Genomic DNA, 21774 nt, shown 5'->3' on the forward strand with positions numbered 1-21774 from the left:
TCCTACTTCTGATAACAGTGGGTTTGCATGCATCCTCAGGAATTTAGAGGAATCTTAGGCAGATGATGAACAGTTTCATTTTTATTTTTTTTTAAGTTTGACTCTGCTGTACTTCATAGCACCCCGGTAAAATCACACAGGTAACAACTGGACACAAAGACAGCTCTGGCTGCTCACGGAACCAGAGCAGGACCACAACCTGAGCAGCTTTAGGGAGTCACATCTTTGCAGGGAGAAAACTTCAACGCCCAGGCTTGCAGAGCACCTCTCCAAGAGCCCCAGCTGCAGGGAGCCACTAGATGGCCGGCGTGCACGCCCAGTGATGCTCAGCCAGCAACTGCAGCTTCTTCTAGGAAATAAAAGGGGGGAACCCAGCCATGCTCAGTTTATTCACTGCCCCGCCTTGCAAAGCAGCCTCCACGTCACCTCCCAGCACAGAAAGTCTCTCTTTGAAAGCAACTGTGCTCAGACAGACTGGAAAGACTGACATCAGCCGGGCGAGCATCTGCTGTGTCAAGCAGGCGGGCTGAGGGCTCACTGGCAACGCCCGCAGGGCCTAGGAGGGCTGGGAGCAGCACATCCAGCATTCACTGGCCCACGGACAGCAGCAGACAAACAATGGCTGCAAGCAGCAGCCAATTTTGTTTTCTGCACCGAACTGAGCAGCCCGTAGGCTTGGGTCCCTCCAGTCCACAGGGAAGTTGTGCTGAGGAGAATAGTGCCACTACTTGCAGGTTAAAGCTGAATGTAAATACAAAGTATTGTCCTGTCTGCATTGCCTGAAGTAACGGAGTAGGAGGAGGTGCAGGGCTCTCGTTTTGCTTAGACGGTTTGGTTTTGACGGGAACAGCAGGGAGCACAGGGCAAACAGACCAGCCAGGAGTAACTGGTCAAAGCTGGTATAGTTCAGCACTGCCGCCTCCAGATCCTCTTCTGCTCCTGAAGCCAAAGCCACGCTGATAAGAGTTCCCCAGCACAATTGGAAGGGAAGGACAATGCACAGGCAGCTGCCATGACCATCAGATCCATGAAGAGCAGGCTTGGGAGCCTGAAGCAAGGCGGCCTCCTGCCAGCTGCATCCTGTGCCCCCTTCCCCAACACTGCCATTTCCATGTCCCTTGACCCACTGTGAGCACCAAGTTGCTCTGCTTGGCTCCAGGAAGCCCTGTGGCTCCTGGACTACAGTTAGCACTGAAAGCAACCCAGCAGTGTTTTCCCACTGCTGTGCCTGAGCTGAGGAGGCACTTGTGGACAACAGCTGGTCTCACCAACCAGCACACGCTGCCTGCTGGCAACAGCTAACGGGCTAGCCTAGGTTATCTGATGCAGTCCCAAAAAGCACTCCAAGAGGAAGTTTCTTCCTAGGGAGGTTTCAGTCCGAACCCAACCCTTGTGCTGTCCAGAAATGACAAAGTTAATTTCCTGAGGTTGATCTGGTGGAGAGCATAGGCTGCATCTCAAACCTATCACATTCCCTTTCCCCACCCACCTCCTCTTCCCCATCTCTGGCATATCCCGTCCAAACACCCACCAGTAAAGCTGTAGGCCATCATGCTTTCCCAGTTCCAGGCTTTCCTAGAGATTTTTTCTTTGGCAAAGATGTGGAAACCAACCCTTTTATTGAACGTGCTCAAAGCACCAATAGTTCACCATACTGCTGTCATCTCTCCATTAGATGTGAAGCCATTTTGTAGACCCTGAAGTCACCCCGCCATGGACTGGGCTTTGAGCTCTGCTCCAGCAGAACTGTGAATGGCAGGAACGGGGACAAGAGAGCGTAAGAAGTAAAACACAGCAAGGATTTTCATGTTCTCGTTTTAATGGTTAGAGTCCAAAATGACACCACCAGAACAGTAAGAGTGAAGGAGCATTTCCCAAACACACTGCAGACATTTCCACAAAACAAATCAACCATCTTTTGGAAAAAAACAAGGTATTTCAATACTTAAATGAGTTGTTTGCAGGAACAGAAACCACTGATGAACCTCAACTTTTTCACACTTAACCTTAACCCAAGAACAGTTACAGAATTAAAAAAAAATGAATGGGATCGCCAGAAATCTTTCTTAGGAAAATGAAGGAACCTCATACGAAGTTGCGGGCAATGGCCAGTACTTTGGAGAACTCTCCTTTCTGTCGCAGGGCATACGGTATGGGTGTTTTTATTCTAGTCCCAATTGGATTTCCGTTGTCTTCTATGAGTACCACGTTGTTAGAATCAAATTTAGGCATCATGCAGGGGCCAGGCATCTTGTGCCCTACAATCAAAGCCTTCTTCTTTTCTCCTTTGATAGCCAGAAGAATCTTATCTCCTACTTTGCCAACTCCAGTCTTGTTATACACGTGGATACATTTTGGCGGCCGGTGGTACGGCGTGTTCCCCAAGGCGCTGTTGTCCACCACTCGCACACGAGTAAGCTTCTGTATTGCTTGGCATGCTGCAGTGATACTGGCAAAAGACAGGAAAGAATGAGAGACAGATCTCCCCAATAACCCTTGGGGAGCAAGGGCAAACCCAGCAACCGGATCTTGTCACTACACAAACCACTCAGAAGGCGCCAGCAACATATACATACCATATGGGTGACACATTTACTGCGTTCAGCGCGCTCTTTGAAAGCCAGATGCTACTCTGAGCTTTGCACACTCTTCACTAAATGTCAAACATAAAACAACCGTTCTGCTCTGAAACATGACTAAAAGATGGCGTGTAGAGTGGCTTGCATTTACTGGTGCGTTGGTTTTTTTAGCAACTGTGGATGATTCAGTTCAACTTCAATTTACAAGCAAAAAAAAAAAAAAAAAAAAGGATTGCTTCTGCCATGAACAGCCTAGAGGAAGCTAGGATTCAAGACGGGCTGTTTTGGTCTTGTAGACACTCCCCAGCAATAAGGACTTTACTGACCAATCTTTTCAGTGAAGTCTATGAGGTGCTCTCACCTTATTCTGCTCTCAGTGAGACCTCTGAGGTCCTGCTGCGGCTGTGCTAAGCTGCTGCCAATTAGAATCTAACAGATCAACACCTTCCCCACGTGGGAGGATCCCAGAGAGCAGCAGCATCTTCTGTATCTGCTTGCAATGTGTGATTATCGGGAGTTAGAAATAACAGGAATACACTAAACGGTACTAAGTTAGTAGATCTGATTTTGAGTACGCCTGGGAGCAGTAGGGATAAGCTGAGAAATAATTCAACCTCCCTTCCAGGAGCAGCTATTCTTTTGTCACACTTCATGTTCCGCTTGCAAGGCTGTGGCTGCACAGCGGGGAAGGCAGGAAGAAGCTGGAAAGGGACACGAGTGCTGCTGCAGGAAGGAGAAGGGGAAACCTCGGCAGGACCACATCTACAAAACAGCAGTAGCTCCTGGGAATACCACACAACCCAGCCCCGGGCTCTCTCTTAATCCTCTTTCTAGACCACAGTCACAGGAACAACTATTCTCACCCTGCAGACTGAAGCCTTGGCCCTTCAGGGAGCTAAACTCTAGTGTACTGCACCGAGTGTACTGCAGGATGAGGGTCTGGGCTTCGTGCAAGGCACTGGAGAACAGAAGTAAATGAATTTAACAAGCTTTAAATGCACTGAGCCTGGAACAAGCACCATGGAATAATACCAATGGACAGCGCTGAGGTACAAGGAAATCACTTCTCAGGTTATTCTTGTTCTAAATACCAGAAATGATAAACTCTGGAGGAATTTTAAACATGTAATTGGCTTTACATCAGCAGGGGCTGGCTGTTGCTTTTTTGCACTTGGCTGAGAAACACGAGCACTTTTATCTTCTGCTTGCAGGCCTCTGCATCGCCATCTAAGGCCTGAAAACCTCCTTTCCAGCACAGGGAAAATGCAGAATTCAGACTGTGTTCTGTCTGCCAGGAACCTGCATCTGTTGTGTTTGGGCTCACTTTACAACCTGCGAAGAGACATCCATGCTATTTTTTGACTGTATTATCCTTTTTAGACTAGAAATACTTTATGTTCTTCTTGATCTACTTAATAGCATCTCTTTCAGTCAGGAAACTCTCCCAAGGAAACAAAAGCAGGATTTGAAAATTACCCGAAGTGACGCTGGATGACTGCGCTGCTTAGGCGGGTTAAGGAAAAACCCAGCTGCCTGTTCAAAAGAGCCATTTGGATTCTGGGAACACGACCTGTGGAAGAAATAAGAAGAAATAAGAGAATCATGAATCCTGGAAATAGTACAGAATTTGTTTCACTTCCTTTTTCTTATGGGAATCTCACAACGGAGTCTCAGCCACTCTTCAGACATTGCAATCCACAGAGCACAGAGCGCTAATGGCATCGTTGGCGTGCCACAAAGCAGAGCAAGAGCCTCTGCCAGGTTCAGCAGACAATAGTTCAGATGCTTAGACTATGAAGCTGGGTTCAGTAACCCCATACTGCGGGGTTAAAGGTCCAGGGTTAAAGGTCCTTCTGTGCACTGTGAACCAGGTTAACAACAAACAGGTCTGAGAATTTTGGATGTGAACAGTTTCTAATTTAGAGATCAGAGTGACCAGCAAAAGCTACCAGGGTTACCTATAAAACCAGGTAAAAAGCCAGAGACACTCTGCAGACCGGCATCAGAGGTTACACAAGCGAGGTGCTCGACGAGGAACAAAAGCTCCTCCACTGACGACCTTTGTAGCATACCCAAGGTGTTCAGCAGCCTTGTTTAGAGCCTGCCCAGGAGGAACAGCTCCCCGTGCCTTTACGGTGCCTGCTCAGCCCCAGCCAGAACAGCGCCCCGGCTGCAGCAGAGCTGGGTTACAGGGCTCACCTCTGCGCGTACCACGCCCTCCTCCCTAACTGCATCCCTAGCTGCTCCCTAACCTCATTCTGTCAAACTGATGGGGAGCAGCCTGCACGCTCAGTCGCTGCAGCTTATCTGATCCCAGATCACTTTGCCAGACAGATCCAAGCAGGGGGAGGAAACAGCCCGGATCTGGATCCCGTCCTCTTGCAGGCCAGCCCAGGTAGAGCTACGACTTTCTGTCTGGCTGAAGCCGTTGCTGTGGCCATGCTTACCTGGCCCTCCGCAGCGTAACCGGCACGTGTTCTGCATCTCTCCTGTTTCAACGTCAAAAACACATTGACCTCCCATCTCCCTTGCCAGTTCTGATGAGCACAGGGCCAAATTCCAGAGCAGTGTGTTGTAAAACAGTTTTCTTACTTTTAAAATAAAGCCAATCTAACTTCTCTGGGGGGAAAAACATCCTCAGAGCCTTGCAAGAGACAGCCTCAGTTGTTCTGACTACAACCGAGCAAAAGGCAGGCTAAATCTTCACTCTCTCTTTATTCTTTTCAGTTTTCCTCAGCGTTTGCAAACCTCAGGGTTTGCAGCTGTCCTACAGAGCACGCGTTACCTGAGCTGGACGAGAAGCCCTGGAGATCTGCACCACAGCCATTTTGCAGCAGCGCTCCCCGAGCGAGGCGTGCTTCCTCAGCTGTGTGACAAGTCAGCTCACCTGTCACCCGGGCAGGTTTGGAACAGAGATCAGCCGTAATCAAACCCTGCACTCATCTGCTAACAAAGCCGCGTTGCTGTGGGGCAGAAAATCTCAAGTGACTCAGAGTTTCTGTTCGGAGATCACCTGCACTGTTCCCTCTCTTGAACGAGACCCCAGAGAGGCTGCATTTTTGCAACAGTTCCTTCCCGAGATGCGCAGTCCTAACAAAAACAAGGCCCTGCAGTCTTCACAGCATGCTGGCAACCAGGGCCTGGTCACCTGGCCTTGCTGCTGCTAGGATTCCTAGGCAGCTTCGATTCAGCTCCCTTGCTGTAATCCCACCCCCTTCGTCAGCAGGGAGGACAGCAGGCATCCCGTTCTGCACTTGGGTGTACTGTTTCCCTGCGGGAAACTCAACCCCGGGGTGTAACACTGCTCCTAAATCCCCCAGCATCACACTGAGGCCTCAGAGAGCCCTCTAGAAGAACTAGGCAAGCAGCAGCAAGTTGGCCGCCCTGTTTTCACTGACGGATGGTTTTTGGGGAGTCCACCATGGCCCCGGCCTCCATTCCTCATGGTCACCTCCTCAGCAGGAGAGGAGGTGCCTGCTCATCCTCGCCTCTACGTAAGCCCAATAGGAGAGGTCTGCTGGCCCCTGACCCAAGGCAGGCACAGGCGCACGCTCTGTGCGCTGCCACAGGGACAGCAACGTCACGACCAGCTCAGCGTGCTCGAGGCCGCGTGCCGGAGTCCCAAAGCGCTGCCCAAACCCTGAACTCGCTCCCCAGTCCCGGGAGGAGTCACGGTTTGTTTCTACCCCGTGGCAGCAGTGAAGGTTTGAAGTTACAAAACTACCGGCAGAAGCATCAGCAGCGCTAAGTGTCCAAGGACTGTTTATTTTTCCACATGACTCAGTACCCAACTCACTGCTAGGAATTATTCCTCGGCATATTAAGATGTGTCACACGCTGAGAAACTTTGTATGATTGACTGTTTGGAATGAAGCATCCTGTTAGGAGCTGCGTAAACAGGGAGAACGTTTGCAATTTGCAGGAAGGTTCAGGGCGGAGGGAAGGGAAGAATGCATCTGTGGCACGGCGCGCAGCATGCAAGGGTGCAGGTGGGTTTGTGAATGGTGAATCACACCTTCAGCTATCATACCATGGCAGCTCCCCTTCCAGAAACAAACAGACGATGGTTTGGGTCTGCTTCCAGGCTCTCCCTGGCCAGACGCAGTTCTAGGTTGCTTGCCCCATGGCTGTGAGCAGGCACTTGAGCTCCTCTGCCCTGTTTCCCTCTGCATCGAGCAGCCAGCACCAAACCAAGCTCTGAAGGGCACAGAAGTCATTCGCTCTGCCACGCCACGCGTGCCACATGAGCACTCGGAGTTGATGCTGTTACGGAAAGTTCTGCAGCTGCCTCACACCAGCGGGTCTGAACCAGGCTCTGCGAGAAGGCTGCGCTCAGCCTGTGTTACCGGGGTTTGCTTCCAAAGATGGCTCTCCCGGGGTGTTTCAGCACTCAGGGGGGGACGGCAAGGGCATCCCCACAACCCTCAAGCACAGGAAGGTCTGTAGGAACTCCCGCAAGACCCCTGGTGGCACTGCCCAGCCGACAGAGGAGTGTGCTCTGCCATGCCCCAGGCAGGAAAACCGGCCACTGCTCAGCACTTAGTCACCGACACGCTCCTCACCAAGGAATTACCTGGCTGGGGACTGCTGGAGGTCGTCTAGCCCAACCTCCAGCTCAGGCAGGATTAGCTTCGGAGCTGCTCACGCTAGGCAAGAGCGGCGTTAAACAGCACCTCGGGTCTAGCAGTGGTTGGAGACCTAACTTCTTGAAGGCTGAACCTTGCTTTGCTTCTCTCCACGTACCGGTTAAAAGACTTCAGACCGAGTTCAGAGCAAGATTCAGAAAGGGGTGAGGAATCTGCTCATCAAATATTCACTGAGGTGACCCAATTTCTACTTCGCTAAGTCTGAACGTGCAATAATCCATACAGCAAACATTCCCTTCTCGAGGGCCCTTCAGCATTACCCCGTTCGATGCAACAGACTCGCATCAAATCCGGAAACTGCTCAACAAAGAAACTCTTCACTGGTTTCAAACCCCTGCAAACTGTTTACCCACTGCACCACTTTCAAGTGCCATACTAAAGCTACCAACTTCACCGTTTTCCCGGGAGATTAAAGAAGTGATTTATATTTACTGCAGGCTGCAGTGGTTTTTAAATGGAGAATTCTGGAAAACCTCATCCCAGGTAACAGAAGCAGGCCACATACAACATTTTCGTAACCCACGTGAAAACACAAGAGGAGACCTCTTCAGGGAGCCCATACGAAGCAAGGACATCTTCCAGATACTGGCTTTGAACCCACGATGGGGCATGAAGCACCAAGAAAGGACTCCCGTGTCCCCACAACGCACGTGTCCATCGCTTCCCGTGCTGACTCTAGCACTCGCATGTCAATCAGGAACTGTTTTCAGCCGGATCAGCACCCCGAGCCACCCCGTCGCACAGCCACACGAATGCTGGACCGAGGGGATGTGGCAAAACACGAGGCTGGGATTTCTCCCTTCACTGGCGACCCAGACTTGCGTTGGCTCAAAGTGAGAACGTCTCAAGAGAAACACTGGGAGACGTGGACAAGAAAAGACTCTCTTCCATTTCAGCAAAAAACACCAACGTGCTTCACAACAGCGCTCGGGATGAATCTGCACTATTAACAGGGTCACGGGAGCACCGCAAAGATCTGTCTGAACACTCGGCGGAACAGTGAAGTGGCTCTGACCAGCTTTTAATCAATGATGTGTGACCTGAAAACCAGTCAAGGCGTCACTCTTACCTTGCCTGCATCCTAGAATAAAGGTACTTTTAAATAAGGCTATTAGCTAGCGACCCAGTATCGCTTTCCTTTTTAACGAGAAGTTTTGGAAATGACACTTGCTCCCTATTCCCCCACCGAGATCTGCAGTTGTTCAGTAATTTCTGTTCCTTCCTTCTGCTAGTAACTCATCCACACAAACTGACCACAGGGAAAATCAGCGGATGTGCTAAGGCCAACCAGCCAAAGCCTGCTGTCAACCAGACCAAATGAAACAGGGAGAAACATTCTTCACCTTAGGAGCAGCCATTTGATCTGAACAGTGCAACAATGGGAGCCAACGCGCCCTTTATTCTTCTAAGAGACCAAAATAGACATGCTCTGGGCACCGCAAAGATTTGAACTGCATCTGTCATCCATCATTAAAACACAGGAAATAAATCCAAGACAACGTGCGCCATGCAAATACCTCACCCCCTGCCCTGGCACTGGGGGTTTATTTATAGGACGTCTGCCAGGGTGAGCTGCGAGAGCCAGCTGGGAGCTACGGGACTCGATCCATCCACGGCCCTCCTCATAAAGGAAGCGATGTGATTAAGGGCTTGGGGGTGTTAAAAATACACAAGATATTCATTACCAAGACATAATTGGTTTTGCATTAATGACAGGCAGAAAGGCCAAGATTCACGGAGGAATTAAGGCTTCTCGGGCTCCACTTATGAATAGGATTAGCTATTAAACAGGATATTTATTGATCCAAGTTACCAACAGCAGCTCATTACAGGTACGCCTGTTAACGGCGCTGAAGGGAAACACACTAACCTCATTCTCACAATCAGGAAAAGCAGATAAAGAAGGGCTGAATAATGGAAAACTTACTTTTGATATTTTAAGTATCCAGAAATCCCAGCTCGGAGGCACTTATGGCTCTTACTGTTCCAGTAGCCGAGCACCTTAATCCATTATATATATTCGCTTCCACGGCGCTGTACTAAAATAGCAGGGGATTACTGCCGGTGTACCGGCAGGACGTTAAGCTTCAGAGAGGACAACTTTCTGACTAGGCCCAAAGGCAAGGGGTGGCAGGGCTGGGACCCGACCCCAGCAGCACCGCCGTGGTCCGTGGGGCTGGAGGCACAGCCCAGCAGCACGGCCCTTCCTTGCGGGTGTGTTTTGGCGTTCTGTGTGGGTTCGGCGAGCTCCGTGCAGCCCCCCCAGCATGACGGCGGGGCCAGGAAGGGGGGCACGGAGCTGCTAAGAGCTTCCCGTGGCTCCACAGACCTGCACGGGCAGCTTGCGGACACCCAGCGGGCTGCGTTCCCTCAGCACCCGCCCGAGCAGCAAGGCTCCCCCGTGCTGGTAAGAACCCCGCCAGGCCGTGTCCTTCCCCGCACTCCCCCTTACTCACAGGGCCTCCGTCTGGGGACAGGCAGCACGGCTGCCGCCCGCACTTCCCGAGTCCCCGTGACACACCGAGGGAAACGTGCGCCCGTCAGGGCGCAGGAATCCCACCCAGCCTCGCCGCCTGACCGCCCCGAAGCCCCGGGGAGGCTCTGCGGGGGGGATCACGCCGGCCTCGGTGCCCCCTCCCCGGGCACAAAGCCCCGCGGATCCCCCTCAGCGCCGAGCCCCTCCCCAGCCCCCCGCCGCCCGCCCCACCTCACGCCGGAGGCCTCCGCTCCCAATGCCCGCTGCGCATGCGCGCCGCCGCCCCCTCGGCCCGCCCCTGGCCGAGCGGAGCCGAAGATTGCCGAGCGGAGCCGAGCGGCGCCGAGCCGCCCCCTCCCTCCCCGTCCCGTCCGGTCCCGGCGGCTCGGGGGGAGCCTGGAGCCCGTCCGCGCCTGGCACCGGGTGAGCGCGGCGGGGCGGGGGGCGGCGGCTGCCATCTTGGGGCGGGGGGGCGAGCGGCTTAATGACCGTCATTAGCCCGCAGGACGGCTCCTTCCTCCCCGGTGCGGTCCCGGTAAGGTGCCCCCGGGGGGTGGGCAGGCTGCGGGCTGTGCGCCGGTAACCCCGGGGGGAGCGGGGGTGCGTGGGGGTGCCGTGGGGCGGGGGGAGGCTTTGCGGTGCTCCGGTGTGTGCTCTTCTGGCCGGTCGCCGTCCCGGAGCCACCGGTTGGGGCGGAAAGGGAAAAATATCCGGGGTTTGTGCTGGAAAATGGCCATTTCTGAGCTGAGAAATGCCGGTTTCGGAGCCGAAAAATGCCGACTGCTCCGCCGCCGCTCGTTGTTCCCCTCCTCCTGCCCTCTTACAATGCCCCCGGCCGGATCCGCGGGCTTTCCGCAGCGGGAAAACGGGCTGGGAGCTCTCCTTTTGGGGTAAACATGCACCTAAAAGCCAAACCCCCAAATCCTTTTTTTTCCCCAAGAACCGGGGCTTGAAGGACAGCCCCGGCTCGGGGCAGGTTTGCGAGGGTGCCGCCAGCCCGCTGCTCCTGCCCGCTGCTCGGTGGGCTTCCCCCGAGCCAAGGGTACCCGAAACAGCCCCGCTGCCGTCCTCACCCCCGGTACAGGGGTCGTACCCCCCACGTACATCCTCTCCATCACACCCCATCCTCATCCTCGCCCCCCGGGTGATGCCGTCAGCCAAGAACCTGGGGTCTGGGGGGGTCCCCAGGGGAAGCGCTGTGGATCTGTGCTGCCTGCCATGGGGTGCCTGGTTGCGGCCGGGGCCGGTTATGGATGCGATGGGGGATTTGTGTCTCAAGGCGCCTGCGGGCGCTGCGCTCCCCTAACGGAGGCAGGGATGATGGGGCTCACTGGAGACCTGGGCCCGAGCTTCCCCGCGGCTTTTTTTGGTGCAGAGATGGAACGTGACGATGGGGATGGTTGGAAAACGGAGCCGCCTCCGGGATTCGTTTCCACGGCCTTTAACAACAGCACCGCTGCTCAGGCCTTTTTTAATCCACCAGCTGCCTCCCCGAGGGTGGGAACAAAGGAGAGAGGGAGGGGAGCAGACCTCGGCGGCACCCCTGTGCCTGAAGCCGCCTTCCCCGAGGCTCCCCAGCAGCACCTGGGTTTGGGCAGCTTGGCTATTCCCAGCGTGTGCTGGGCTGCATCTCCATCCCCATGGTAACGGGCCAGAAAGGGCTTTTTTTTTTTTCTCCAGTGGCACCGGGTCTTTCGCTGCCCACCGACAGCAAGGAGGGGCCCGAGCGGCCCCACCGAGTCCCGGTTCTCGCCCGATGGAGCGGAGGCACCGGGCGGGAGGGAGCGTCCCCCGGGATGCTGCGTGACTCAGAGGCAGCTCGCCTTTGTCTGGTCTCCTGCTCCTCCTCCCAGCTCCACGGCCAGTGTCTGGGCTGGGCAGGCAGGAAGCAAGCGCTTTGCTGCAAGCGTGCTCTCCGCTTTCACCCCAGGTCAGCGTGACAGCTACAACCGCTGGAAACGGGAGAAACAGTTGTCTTTTTTTTTCCCCTTTTCCCCCATTTTGCAGGCAGGATTTACCTACCCTGACCCACCCAGAGAGGGCTCAGGCTCTGTGCTTTGGGACATGCTGCTCCCATCCTCCCTGCATCAGCCAGAGGCACAAAGTGGGGCTCAGCGGGGACCCAAGGAGCGGGCTGGTGTTGCTGTGCTCTTGCTGAGATGGGCTCCTGCTCTCGCCAGCCTCCTGGAGAGCTGGGATGTGCAGGAGCTGCCCCGAGCATGTCCTGCTCCGGAGCTCCTCCGCCTGCAGCTCTCACGGAGGCTGTGTGCCGCAGGGTAGTAGCAGAGCGGGGTTTAGGGGATGGGCCTGATGTGTTTTCTAGCAATAAATTGATTAGGAAACAAAAAAGGAATGATAAAAACAAATGTGTGTATGAGTACACACTCTGCAAGAGAAAGAGGGCAAGATCCGTGACACTGGTGCCAAGCTTGTGGAGCCGAGGCTCGCGGTATGAAGTGGCTTTTCTCTGAGGCTGCAGGCCTGTGCTTGGCACTGCCTCCTCGCTTCGTGTTCTTCCAGCGTGGAGCTGGGTGTCTGCCCTCTGCTCCAGATACCGATCGGCTGCAGCAAGCCCCAGCCTCCCTGGCTAAGCGTGAGATGCTGGATGCTTTCCTCCAGGCTTCTCCGCAGCGTTTGCTCCCCTTGCTGGGTTATTTCAGCGAGCTGGGTGCTTGTGATTGCTCAGCAGCACTGGAAAGGTTCCTGTTCTCCCCTTCAATGCTGCGTGTCGATGCTGCCTGCCGTTCCTCCTCTGCCTTCCCAGGAAACCAGTGCTCTCCTCAGGCGGATTCAGGTTGGCAAGGTGGGGACCCTGCTGGCACAGCCCTCCGCATCATCGTAGCGAGGTCTCCTGTTCCTGACATACTTCGGGCTGATTGTGCCGGTGCCAGCAGCCTCTGCCCACGTAGTTAATGTGCAGGGAGGAGAGGTGGGTCCCGCTGCTTTTTCCCCCTTACCACCTCCTGGCAGAGAGATCGACCCAGGGTTTTGAAGAATCCCGTTTGTGCAGCCTGCCCTGGGAAGATGCCAGTGTCGCTGCGTTGAAGAAGGGGGCCGGGTCTCTTCAGGGCTGGCGTGCTGGGAAGGCAGCGCCTTGCATCAGCACTGGGAAGCTGCAGGCAGCGCTCAGCTCTTCCTGCTGCCTTCTGCAGGCGCTTCCTGAGCCACCCAGCTTCTGCCGCCTCCGAACAGCAAGCCCGAGAGCCTCGTTCCCTTCCCTGGCTGTAAGAGCGGTGGCTGTGAGCCTCCGGAGCCCTGCCTTGCCTCTCCCAGCCTTACGTGTGTGTTCCCTGAGCTCTCCGGCTGGGTGTGTGGAGCATCTGCTGGCTCCGACACCCCTGCCCCTTCCTCAGAGGATGCTCCTGCTAAATTCCTTGCAGATCTCCGCTCCGGGGTGGCAGCCAGCGGGGCTCTGGCCTGCGCTCGGTGCTTTTGCTAATTAAATAGGGGCCGTTAGTAGGCTCTGTCTCTGGTCCCTTCAAAGCCAGGGAATGAGACAATCTTGGCATTATCTGTTACTTAGAGGAAACCCAGATGGCAGCAGGCCTTGTCTGCTGCTTGAAATAGTCATCAGCAGCTGGTGTCTTCTGCTGGGAGGTCGGACTGAGCCTTGTAGTGACGCAGCCCGGGATGGTCTCTGCATCTGGCATGAGAATACCTAGGCTCTTGGACCAAAAACCCAGCCCCTGTGGGTCCGGAGAAGACCTTAACAGGTGCATCCCCCTGCTCCCTGTGTATCACCTAGATTCCCTTTGTGTGAAACCGTCGCACTCTGGAGGCTCTCGGGTGATGCTGGCAGGGCTGACATCTTCCCCAGGGTGACCGTGTCTGCAAGCCGGTGACTTGCTTTTGCTGGGCTCTTCTCTACACTTGAGGCCCAGAGCTGGGAACAAATTACTGCGCGCCCGTCGAGCTGCGGTAACTGCCCAGGGGCTCGCTATTACTCACGGTGCAGAGAAGGCAGCTCGAGTCGGCGCGAGTTGCAGCGTTGTAAATCTGGGAGCAAGGAGCTGGGTTTGTGGCGGACACAAAGCGGCGTGTTGGGCAGGGGGAGGGATCAGCTGAGGGGAAAGGAGAACAAAGAAAAGGTGACAGTGAGTAGGGACCGACTTCACCTGGCAGAGAAGGTCGGGGTGACGAGGGACTGAGAGGAGTTAATTGTGAAAAGTGAATCTAAGCACAGGTTGGAACAGGTGATGATTACTGAGGTAAATTAGATGTGGTCAAGTGGACGAAGCCTTATGAAATCCACCTGAGAGTACTTGTAGAATAGACTAAAGCAACTCAGGAGGAAAAGCCCCACTAAAAAGGTGTTCTGATCTTCCTCTCTGACAGAAGACCCCGGCTGGGATTTCTGAGCAGGATGAGTTAGTGCTTTGCTGGGGGGGAGGAAAATTCAAGGCAGGCCTCGTGTGTGTTAGGAGTGCCACCTCTAAGGGATGGGAAGAAATGACTGCTGTCCCCATCACAGGTGAGGTGTTGTTGAAGGACTAGGCTCAGATGTAGATGGAACCCTTTGAAGGATGTCCACAAACCAGAGAGCATCCAGGAAAGCGACGGAAATTACTAAGGTCTTGAGAAATACGTGGGAGGAAGGATGGGCTGGGGTGGCGAAGCAGAAGAGGCTATCCTGAAGGATGCGGGTGGGTTTCTGTTTTACAGCAAGGTGTTTTGTATTGTGTTTTGTTTTTTACCAATTTGGCAAAGAAGTCAAGTTACAGCTTGTATAGCCGAGTTATAGCCTGTATGGTTATGGACAAGCAAGCCATAGCTGGCTCTACCTCAAAGCACAGAGTCTCGCCAGATAACCTTTGAAGGCCCCTTCCAGGCTGGCAGCATTAAGTGTTTGCTACCTGGAAAGGAAGCAGCCAGTAGCCATGGGAATATGACTTTGCTTCTGTAGGAGGTGCTGGGGAGACTGGTACTAAAATACTTTGTCTAAATCCAGTGTCAGCGCTCAGAAAAGGATGTTGAAAAATTGAAGAGAAGTTACACAAGGATCTGAGGGCTGGAGAGGGAGCTTTATGGTGAGAAACAGAAGGAGATCAATCTGTTTATCTAATCAAGGAAAAGATTAAGGTGGGACTCAGTTATCCTGCATAAGCATAATGCATCTCATGACTGTGTATCATTGGTTTGGAAGGGTAGAGATGCCAGGCCGCAAAGAGTGGCGAGAAAAACGTGTGGTGGGGTGCTGGGCTGCGATCACCTCCAGAGCCATGTAGCCAGCTCTCCCTCCTCTTGCTCAGGTGGAGGTCCCTGTCTTTGCCCCTTCCTTCCAGCCCGTTAGTACTTTCTCAGCACGCCCCTTTTTGGGTTTTGAAGCCTCCCCTTGCTTGCTGCTCCTGCCTTGCTGTCTGCCCAAGCCCTTTCACTAGGGATTCTCCGCTTCGTGAGGAGGCACCTCCAAAAAAGAAAGCAATCACCAGCCTGACCTCATCTAACACAGGGTGATGCCCAGGCTCACCTACGCCCACTCTCCGTGTATGTTCCTCTGCAGTGTTCCCCTCTCCTTGCCCCAGCCCATCATCCATCCGCCTCTTTGGGTGATGTATGGCATCCCTTCCCCTCTGGCACTGTGCTGCTTGGCCAGACAAATGCCCACCGCCTGCTTCAGGGACAATAATGAAAAAAAAAGCAAAGATCCCCCCTGCCAGCCTGTGGCCCAGGGCTTTGTCACCTGTAGCTGCTGTTTTATTTGGGGTCACTAAGCCGGTTTCCAGTCCGTGAGGCAATGTTTCTGTCTTAGCCTGCTGAACAAACCTTGAGAGGGAGGTTGGGTGAGGTGCTGCAGCAGATGGCTTGCTAAAATCTCGCTACATCCACGACTTCCCTTTCACCCACTAACGCTGTAATGCTGTTAAAAATAAAGATGATCCAGTTTGCCTGACAGGATGTATCCCGTGTAAATCCCCGCTGCCTAGTGCTCGTGGCATCTCCATCTAATACATATCTCCACGTTTCGTTGTCGTTTGTGGTAAGGGGAACTTCAAAGCTGGCAGGTAGCGGCCAACTATCATGGCAAGTCGGGGAAAACAAATGCTTTGATGCCCATTAAGGGAGAAGGGGGGGAGAATAAACAGTGTTTTCACTCTTTTGTTTTCTCTCAAGCATTGTTCCGTTTGGATGGGAGCAGAGTTTTGGTTTGCAAGAAGTGCCTTTGGTAAGCATGAGTGTTTTGTTCTGGGGGGATGGATGTTACCAAGAGTTATGGCCTGAGCTGCTGCAGGAGAGACCCGTGGAGCTGCAGCTGGAGCCCAGCCCTCCTCCGGTGGGCACAGGGAGAGGGCTGCAACTTTTGAATGATGAAGGAAGGAGAATATTACGGTGTTCTGGTGATGCTTCACCTGGGCCATGCTTGCAGTGCATGTTAGGTGCCTCCTTCAGAACACCTGCAGTCTTCAGGCTGGCTCGATGTGTGGGATCGCCTCTTTTGATTGCTCTGCTGATACATTCGTTTGGCAAAAATGCTCCAGCTTCTCCGTCTGCCTTATTCCACCGCCTCAAAACACCGGGAAGCGGTTCTGCCAGTAGAACTGCACCTCCATCAGTAGGCTTCTGCCTGCGCAGACATGTCGATCCACTGGGTCTTCGCCTCCGTGTCTGAGACAGCGGTGCTGGAAGGTGTCTGGGGCTGGCCTGGCGCTTCAGACAGGGCGGCTGGCTGGGGGTGAGCAGTGCAGGGGAGAGAAAGGAATGGGGTGATCAAAGTAGCAGAGACATGAGGTTTTAGTGAGATTTCCCAAATGCATGTGGCCAATCTGTTGGTAGGAAAAGTGCTGAAAGTGCACGGCCGGTAAATAGGAAACAAAGCAGGCTCCAGACAGCTGCTGGGTGGATTTGTTTGGGCGGTGGCATGTGCGCTCTGCTCTGTCTGTTGTTGTTTGCACTGTGTCTCCCAGAGCAAGAAAAGGGGTTTTTGGACCTCTTCGGAGAAGGCATGCCGCAGCCCATCCAAGCGGTGGTGCGGGCAGGACTGTGTGTTGTGGCTGAATGGGTGCGTGGACCAGGAACACCCAGCCTAGTCCTGAAAAGCTTCTGGAGTGCTGGGAGCCTGCCTGGCCCACAGCAAGCGTGCCTGCCTGCTTTTTCCTTTGCACCCCACCCTCCCTCGTGGCTGTTTTCAGCTTGCCTGATCATCCCTATCAACCTCTAATTGCCTCCCAGCCTTTCAGAGCATCCCTGAACTCGTCCCTCCCTAGATGCCATCTTGCGCATTGCTGACTGCAGAGCCCTTCTTTCCCAACACCACCTCCTTGCCGAGCTGGCTCTGGAGGCCCCGAGCACAGCTTTGGGGCAACTCCCTCTCCTCCTACCCCAGCACCGGGGCCTCGTTAGTCCTGCTCTGTCTCCCCACGTAGAGGTGCATGCATGTTAATGCCCCATTTTGCCTGCAGGAGCCTTATGCAAGGTGAATTTCAGAGTCAATGAGGGTTTGGGATCCTTAGGACAAAATGTTCTTTCTCGCTATTTGGGGGAAAAAAAAATTCCTCATGTCTGTGTAGCGAGGAAGGACTCTGTGGGTGAGATGCTTCTGGGCTCAGAGCAGGACACTTAACTCCTCTGCCTGGCAAACTCATCCGTCAGTGCCACCACCCCATCCTTCGAGGGCAGGGAACGTACCCAGTCCTCAAGAGCCTGAGCATTGATCTTTGATGGAATTAAACTAGCAGTGGCAGAACTTCATAGTGCACAACGCTGCTCGCCTGGATGTGCAGGCAGGGAGCCACTCCAGCATCTCCCTGGCTGCTCAGAGCTGACCTGAGCCAGTGGGGGCAGATTGAAACTTGTGCTTTTGCAGTTACTCCTGTGAGCAGCTGGGGAACCATCCAAAAACATCCTCAGATTTAATCTTGTGGAACCCTCGAGCAGGGACAGGATAGGTGTAACTCACCTGGGAGAAGGGTAAGTGCAAGAACCTGGAGGGGAAAGGGAGGGCAGGGCAATGACAGCCCCCCAGCCCTTACTGATGGAAGCAAGGGACTGCAGCCCCAGGGCACAGCATTCACTCCTAGTAACCCAGCGTGGATTTTGTCTGGCCATAGGCAGGGGGCTGAAAAGCAGGTAATACCTGTGTGTTGTGAGTACCCCTACTCCAGAAGGCACAGTGTCTTTCTAATGCCAGCGAACTAATGACGTGGTGTCCCTGGGAGAGCTTGCATGGGCTTTTTCCTCTCCGACAGGCAGAAGATGAGGCATGGGCCGTATCGGTGGCATGTCCCAGGTGAGGGGCAGAGCCAGCACTGCGTGATGCCGGTACCCGTGCCTCGGGGTGCCTGTGGGCAGGAGATGAGCTGGGTGCTGAGCGTGGGGGTGAGTCAGCGAGCTCTGTGCTGGGAGGAGCAGGTGGGCATGGGCATGCTTCCCAGTGGGCGTCTGCATGCATTTGCCCCAGCAAGACCTTGCCATGGCGAAGGCCCAGCACCCGAGTGGCTGGCCAGCACTGCCCAGGGCCCATGTCTGATGTCCTGTGGTCCTGTCGCTAACATGATGTGCTCCAGACAGGCCTCTGGGCTCCAGGCTATGACCGGTTGCACATCAAGCTGTGGCTGAGGCTTTCTGGTAAAGCCACTGGGACTGCCCTCCCTGTGCCCCTTAGGAGGGGTGGAAGCTCAGAAATCAATCCGAGCCTCTTAATGTAAGAGCGTGTCCTCCCCAGTCCATTTGGAGCTGGTAAGTGCGATGGCATAGAGGATGGATCCAGGAAATGACAAAGGGGAAAGGAGCCAGGAGGTCCATTACCCTCTGGTGGGATGGGAGGTGTGCTGAGTGTTTGAAGGCAGAAAAGCAATAGCTTTCTCCATGAAGGAGAGGAAAATGTGAGGTTCTAAAAATGAGCCTGGCATGGAGAGACAGCTGGGCTCAGCCAGGAGGGAGGAATGGAAAATGCGGTGGTGGCTTTAGGAGGAGCCAGGAGCTGGCACTGGAGGTTCTGCCTGGATGGGCTTCAAGGCTCTGATCTGCCACCATATGGATGTTCAGTTCAGTATCATCACTGCAGGGTCTGTTTCTAGCTGCCTGGTGGGGGTATACCCTGGGCAGCAGAGAAAAACTGCAGAATTTAAGGAACCCTGGCAGTTACACGTTTCTTGCATTCTGCTGCTCAGGAGGCTAGTTCCTGGACAATATCCCAAAACAAGGGATTGTCACGTGTGCCTGGGCTTTGTAACCCCTCTCCCACCCAGCCTTGCTTTGAGACCTATAGCTAACTTCGTTGTGCTCATCTCTGCCTGCTGCTGAAGGCAGTCAGACATCCTTGCTGCCTACAGCCCCTGAAATCCCATTCTTCCCTCCATGGGGGTGGCAGATCCCGTTGGTGATCAGCCCTAGGTCACCCTTCCACCGTCTCCTGATCCTCCCATGACAGGAGGGGGATCCAGAGCGCTCGTGTTCCCTTGTCTCCTCTCACTTCCACTGAGAGAGCGCTCGGTGTTGGTAAACAGCGTGTTATAAATAGGCGGCCGATGCTATATTGGGAGCTTTGCCTGCTGTCGAGCGCAGGCGTCGCAGGACCTGGGCCTGGGTGCCGTGAGCATGGCTGTGGTGCGAAGAGGCCGCAGTGGGCATGGCTGAGAAGCTCTCTGAGCACCAGCTGTGCTCCACCTGGCCCTGGAAAGGCATCCCCAGGCTCCCAGCCCTGCTGATGTGTGGTTGGGGGCACTGGGGAGACCTGGAAGTGAGTAGGATTCGGCAGGAAGGAGTAATGTGCACGTGGCTGCCTCAGCCTGCAGGTGTTTAATGCAGGGACAAAGATACCATAATTTGCAGCAGTGGGATAAAACTTTGGGCCCAGTCACACGTGCACGTCCCTACACGTGTGCCGTTTTCAGAGCAAACTCAAAACCCACAGCATTGCCAGTGCCGTGGATGTCTGATGACCTGCTGTAAGCAGGAGGCAGCACAGAGGTGTCTGCAACACGGAGCCAAGCAGGGTCGATCGTGGTCCCAGCATTGCCACCCACATGAGGACCGGTCACCCCGCCATCTGCCCCACGTGCAGTGCCTGGCCCCGATTCCCCCACTCGGGATTCCTCGGAGGCTTTGATCGGGATGCCAGTCGGGTGGCATCAGAGCAGGGCAGGCTGCCGGGGGGGAAATTCCAGCCCTCCTGCTTGCTTACGGGGCTGTGGCGCGGTAACCCTGACAGGCCTCGAGCACAAACAAACGGGCGGCTTGGCAGCGGCCGGCCGGCCTCACGGGGAAGGCTGGAGGAGGTGCTGCCCTCATGCCTCCTTGTACTTTTCCACGGCCTGGTTTAAGGCAGGTGAAGCTGCCTGGCGCTCTGCTGGAATGTCGGGCTGGCCCCTCGGAGCCCTGAGGGCGCCTTGGAAGAGCCAGGCTAAGGCTCCCCTGGGAGCACACTGACTAGTGCGTGAGGTGAGGCGGTGGTGCTGTGCCTTCTCCATTGATAAAATGTCCTTTAGATGGTTCCTACCTTATCTCCAGCAAGTGGCATGTGTCTTTCTGCACCATGGTCTGGAAAGGGCCTGCTGGGAAGACCGCCATCCATCCCACGGTAACAGCGTGCCTCTGCGCTTCATGTCTGGAGATCGCCTGCCCCGGCAAGAGATTTTGGGGGGTTGTTTTCTTTCTCTTCCGTTGTTTTGTTTGTTTTTTTTTCCAGAATACCTATGGGGTATTTCGGCGGGGGGAAAAAAAAAAAAGCTCTAAAACAGCAGCAGAGATGCAAAGGCCGTGTTTGTTGTGTGTGTGGCAGCGTTTGCCAAGAGCCTGATAAGCCCTGCCGCGAACGCTGATGATGTGTAGCGAGTCTGGCAACAAGGTTCACGCGTGTCCTGGTATGCAAAAATGGGACAACTACTAGGACGTCTGAGTGTTTGTTGACTTAAATGGGGTAAACTGAATTTCATCAGAACAGTTGGCGCTTCTCGAGCTGCCGTGTTTATTTAAAAACAAAGAAAGCTTGCTTTCCTCTTTGGCTCTAGATGGTTTGAACGCCATGGGAGGCAGCCGTGCTGGAAGGTAATGGGAAGTGAGAGGATAAGCTAGGGAGAGGGGATGAGGCTTTAGGTGTTTGGCCCCACTGTGACTGACAGAGCGCCCTGTGACCTCTCGGGGTATGAATGTAAAGGCAGCGTGTGGCAGTTGTCGCTGTGAAGCGTACCACAGGAATCTATTTCTCATCATCAGAGACAAATTCTGGTTAAGCTACTTGATCTTTGCTGCCTCTACCATGAGATGCTCAACTGGGGCTGGGCTGATAACCAGTACACACAGCCTGGGGTCAGCGAATGGTCTTGGAAAACAGCTGGTGCTTGAAGCAGAGCACGGTGCTCGAGTCTGTCCCTTTTTAGGCAAACACTTTAATTTAGCTGTGTGTTTGAGTTGTGATCACTTCAGTGAGAGCATTTCAAGATAAGTGTGTACTTAGGAGCTTTCCTGAGCAGGGGTGATTTCTTTTGCATGAGAATCCTTGGAGAAATATCTTAACAAGCATTAGCCCATACAGCTGCCAAGGCTAGATTTGTGTTGGGAGAAATACTGAACAGCAACCTCATCTGGGTTATTAATTAGTAATTAAACTCCGAATGCCATTATCTGTTAATTGTTTCTATACTCCCGCTCCTGTGATGCGTTTGGGAAGGCCAAACTTTACTTCTAAAAGGAAAACTCAGGAGGGATTGCTTGCTGCTCTGCCATGTTGCATTAGAGGCCTCAGCTGCAGCTTCAACAGGTGATCTGTCTTTTCGTGTAGTACATGTGGTGTGTAGTCCTGATCCAGAAACGAGAGGTGGAACAGCACGTTCACCCTCTCCAGCATGCGATCCAGCCATGATCAGCCTCCTTCAGGTCAAGTCAGGATTTCAGTGGTCTTGGTACGTGCGAGCAGGGTCTGTGGGCAAGAAGAGCCCATGTTACCGCCTACAAGCCTTCGATGGGCTTCCTGAGGTTTGATATTTGCCCTTGTGGAGCTGTGCTCCATGTAAACGGTGACTCAAAGTGGCTTTGCCCAATTGAAGTGCCATTTCTTTCTTTATCCAAGCGCTGAGATAGGACTCTAGATGACACAAGGCTTGCGCTGCTGTGCCTCACCTAAAATTCAGTGCCCTCC

At 54.1% G+C, this 21774-nt stretch overlaps 2 protein-coding genes across 4 annotated transcripts in view; one reads left to right on the forward strand and one right to left on the reverse strand.

The window, feature by feature from the left end:
- Positions 1–1799: 1799 nt before the first annotated feature.
- Positions 1800–9266, reverse strand: MRPL14 (mitochondrial ribosomal protein L14). The gene is made up of 3 exons (XM_035323357.1): positions 9153–9266; positions 4056–4149; positions 1800–2449 (listed from the first exon to the last, which is right to left on the reverse strand). The coding sequence occupies exons 2-3, from the start codon at positions 4127–4129 to the stop codon at positions 2086–2088; spliced, it is 438 nt and encodes a 145-aa protein (XP_035179248.1). The 5' UTR covers positions 4130–4149; positions 9153–9266; the 3' UTR covers positions 1800–2085.
- A 726-nt stretch (positions 9267–9992) lies between these two features.
- Positions 9993–21774, forward strand: part of TMEM63B (transmembrane protein 63B) — a 35507-nt gene continuing 23725 nt past the window's right edge. For all 3 annotated transcript variants that reach the window (XM_035323334.1, XM_035323335.1, XM_035323336.1), the window contains exon 1: positions 9993–10124. The gene's annotated coding sequence lies outside the window, so the exon portion shown is untranslated. The remainder of the gene's footprint in view (positions 10125–21774) is intronic.

The sequence above is a fragment of the Oxyura jamaicensis genome, chromosome 3 (assembly GCF_011077185.1).
Source record: "Oxyura jamaicensis isolate SHBP4307 breed ruddy duck chromosome 3, BPBGC_Ojam_1.0, whole genome shotgun sequence".
Taxonomy (NCBI): Eukaryota; Metazoa; Chordata; class Aves; order Anseriformes; family Anatidae; genus Oxyura; species Oxyura jamaicensis.

What these genes read in the sequence shown, in the direction of transcription:
- MRPL14 (XM_035323357.1), bottom strand. Translation starts at nt 4,129, where the DNA reads ATGGCTCTTTTGAACAGGCAGCTGGGTTTTTCCTTAACCCGCCTAAGC. An exon ending in GTCATCCAGCGTCACTTCGG is followed by an intron (nt 2,450 to 4,055) that starts GTAATTTTCAAA and finishes GTCTTTTGCCAG; the next exon opens with TATCACTGCAGCATGCCAAG.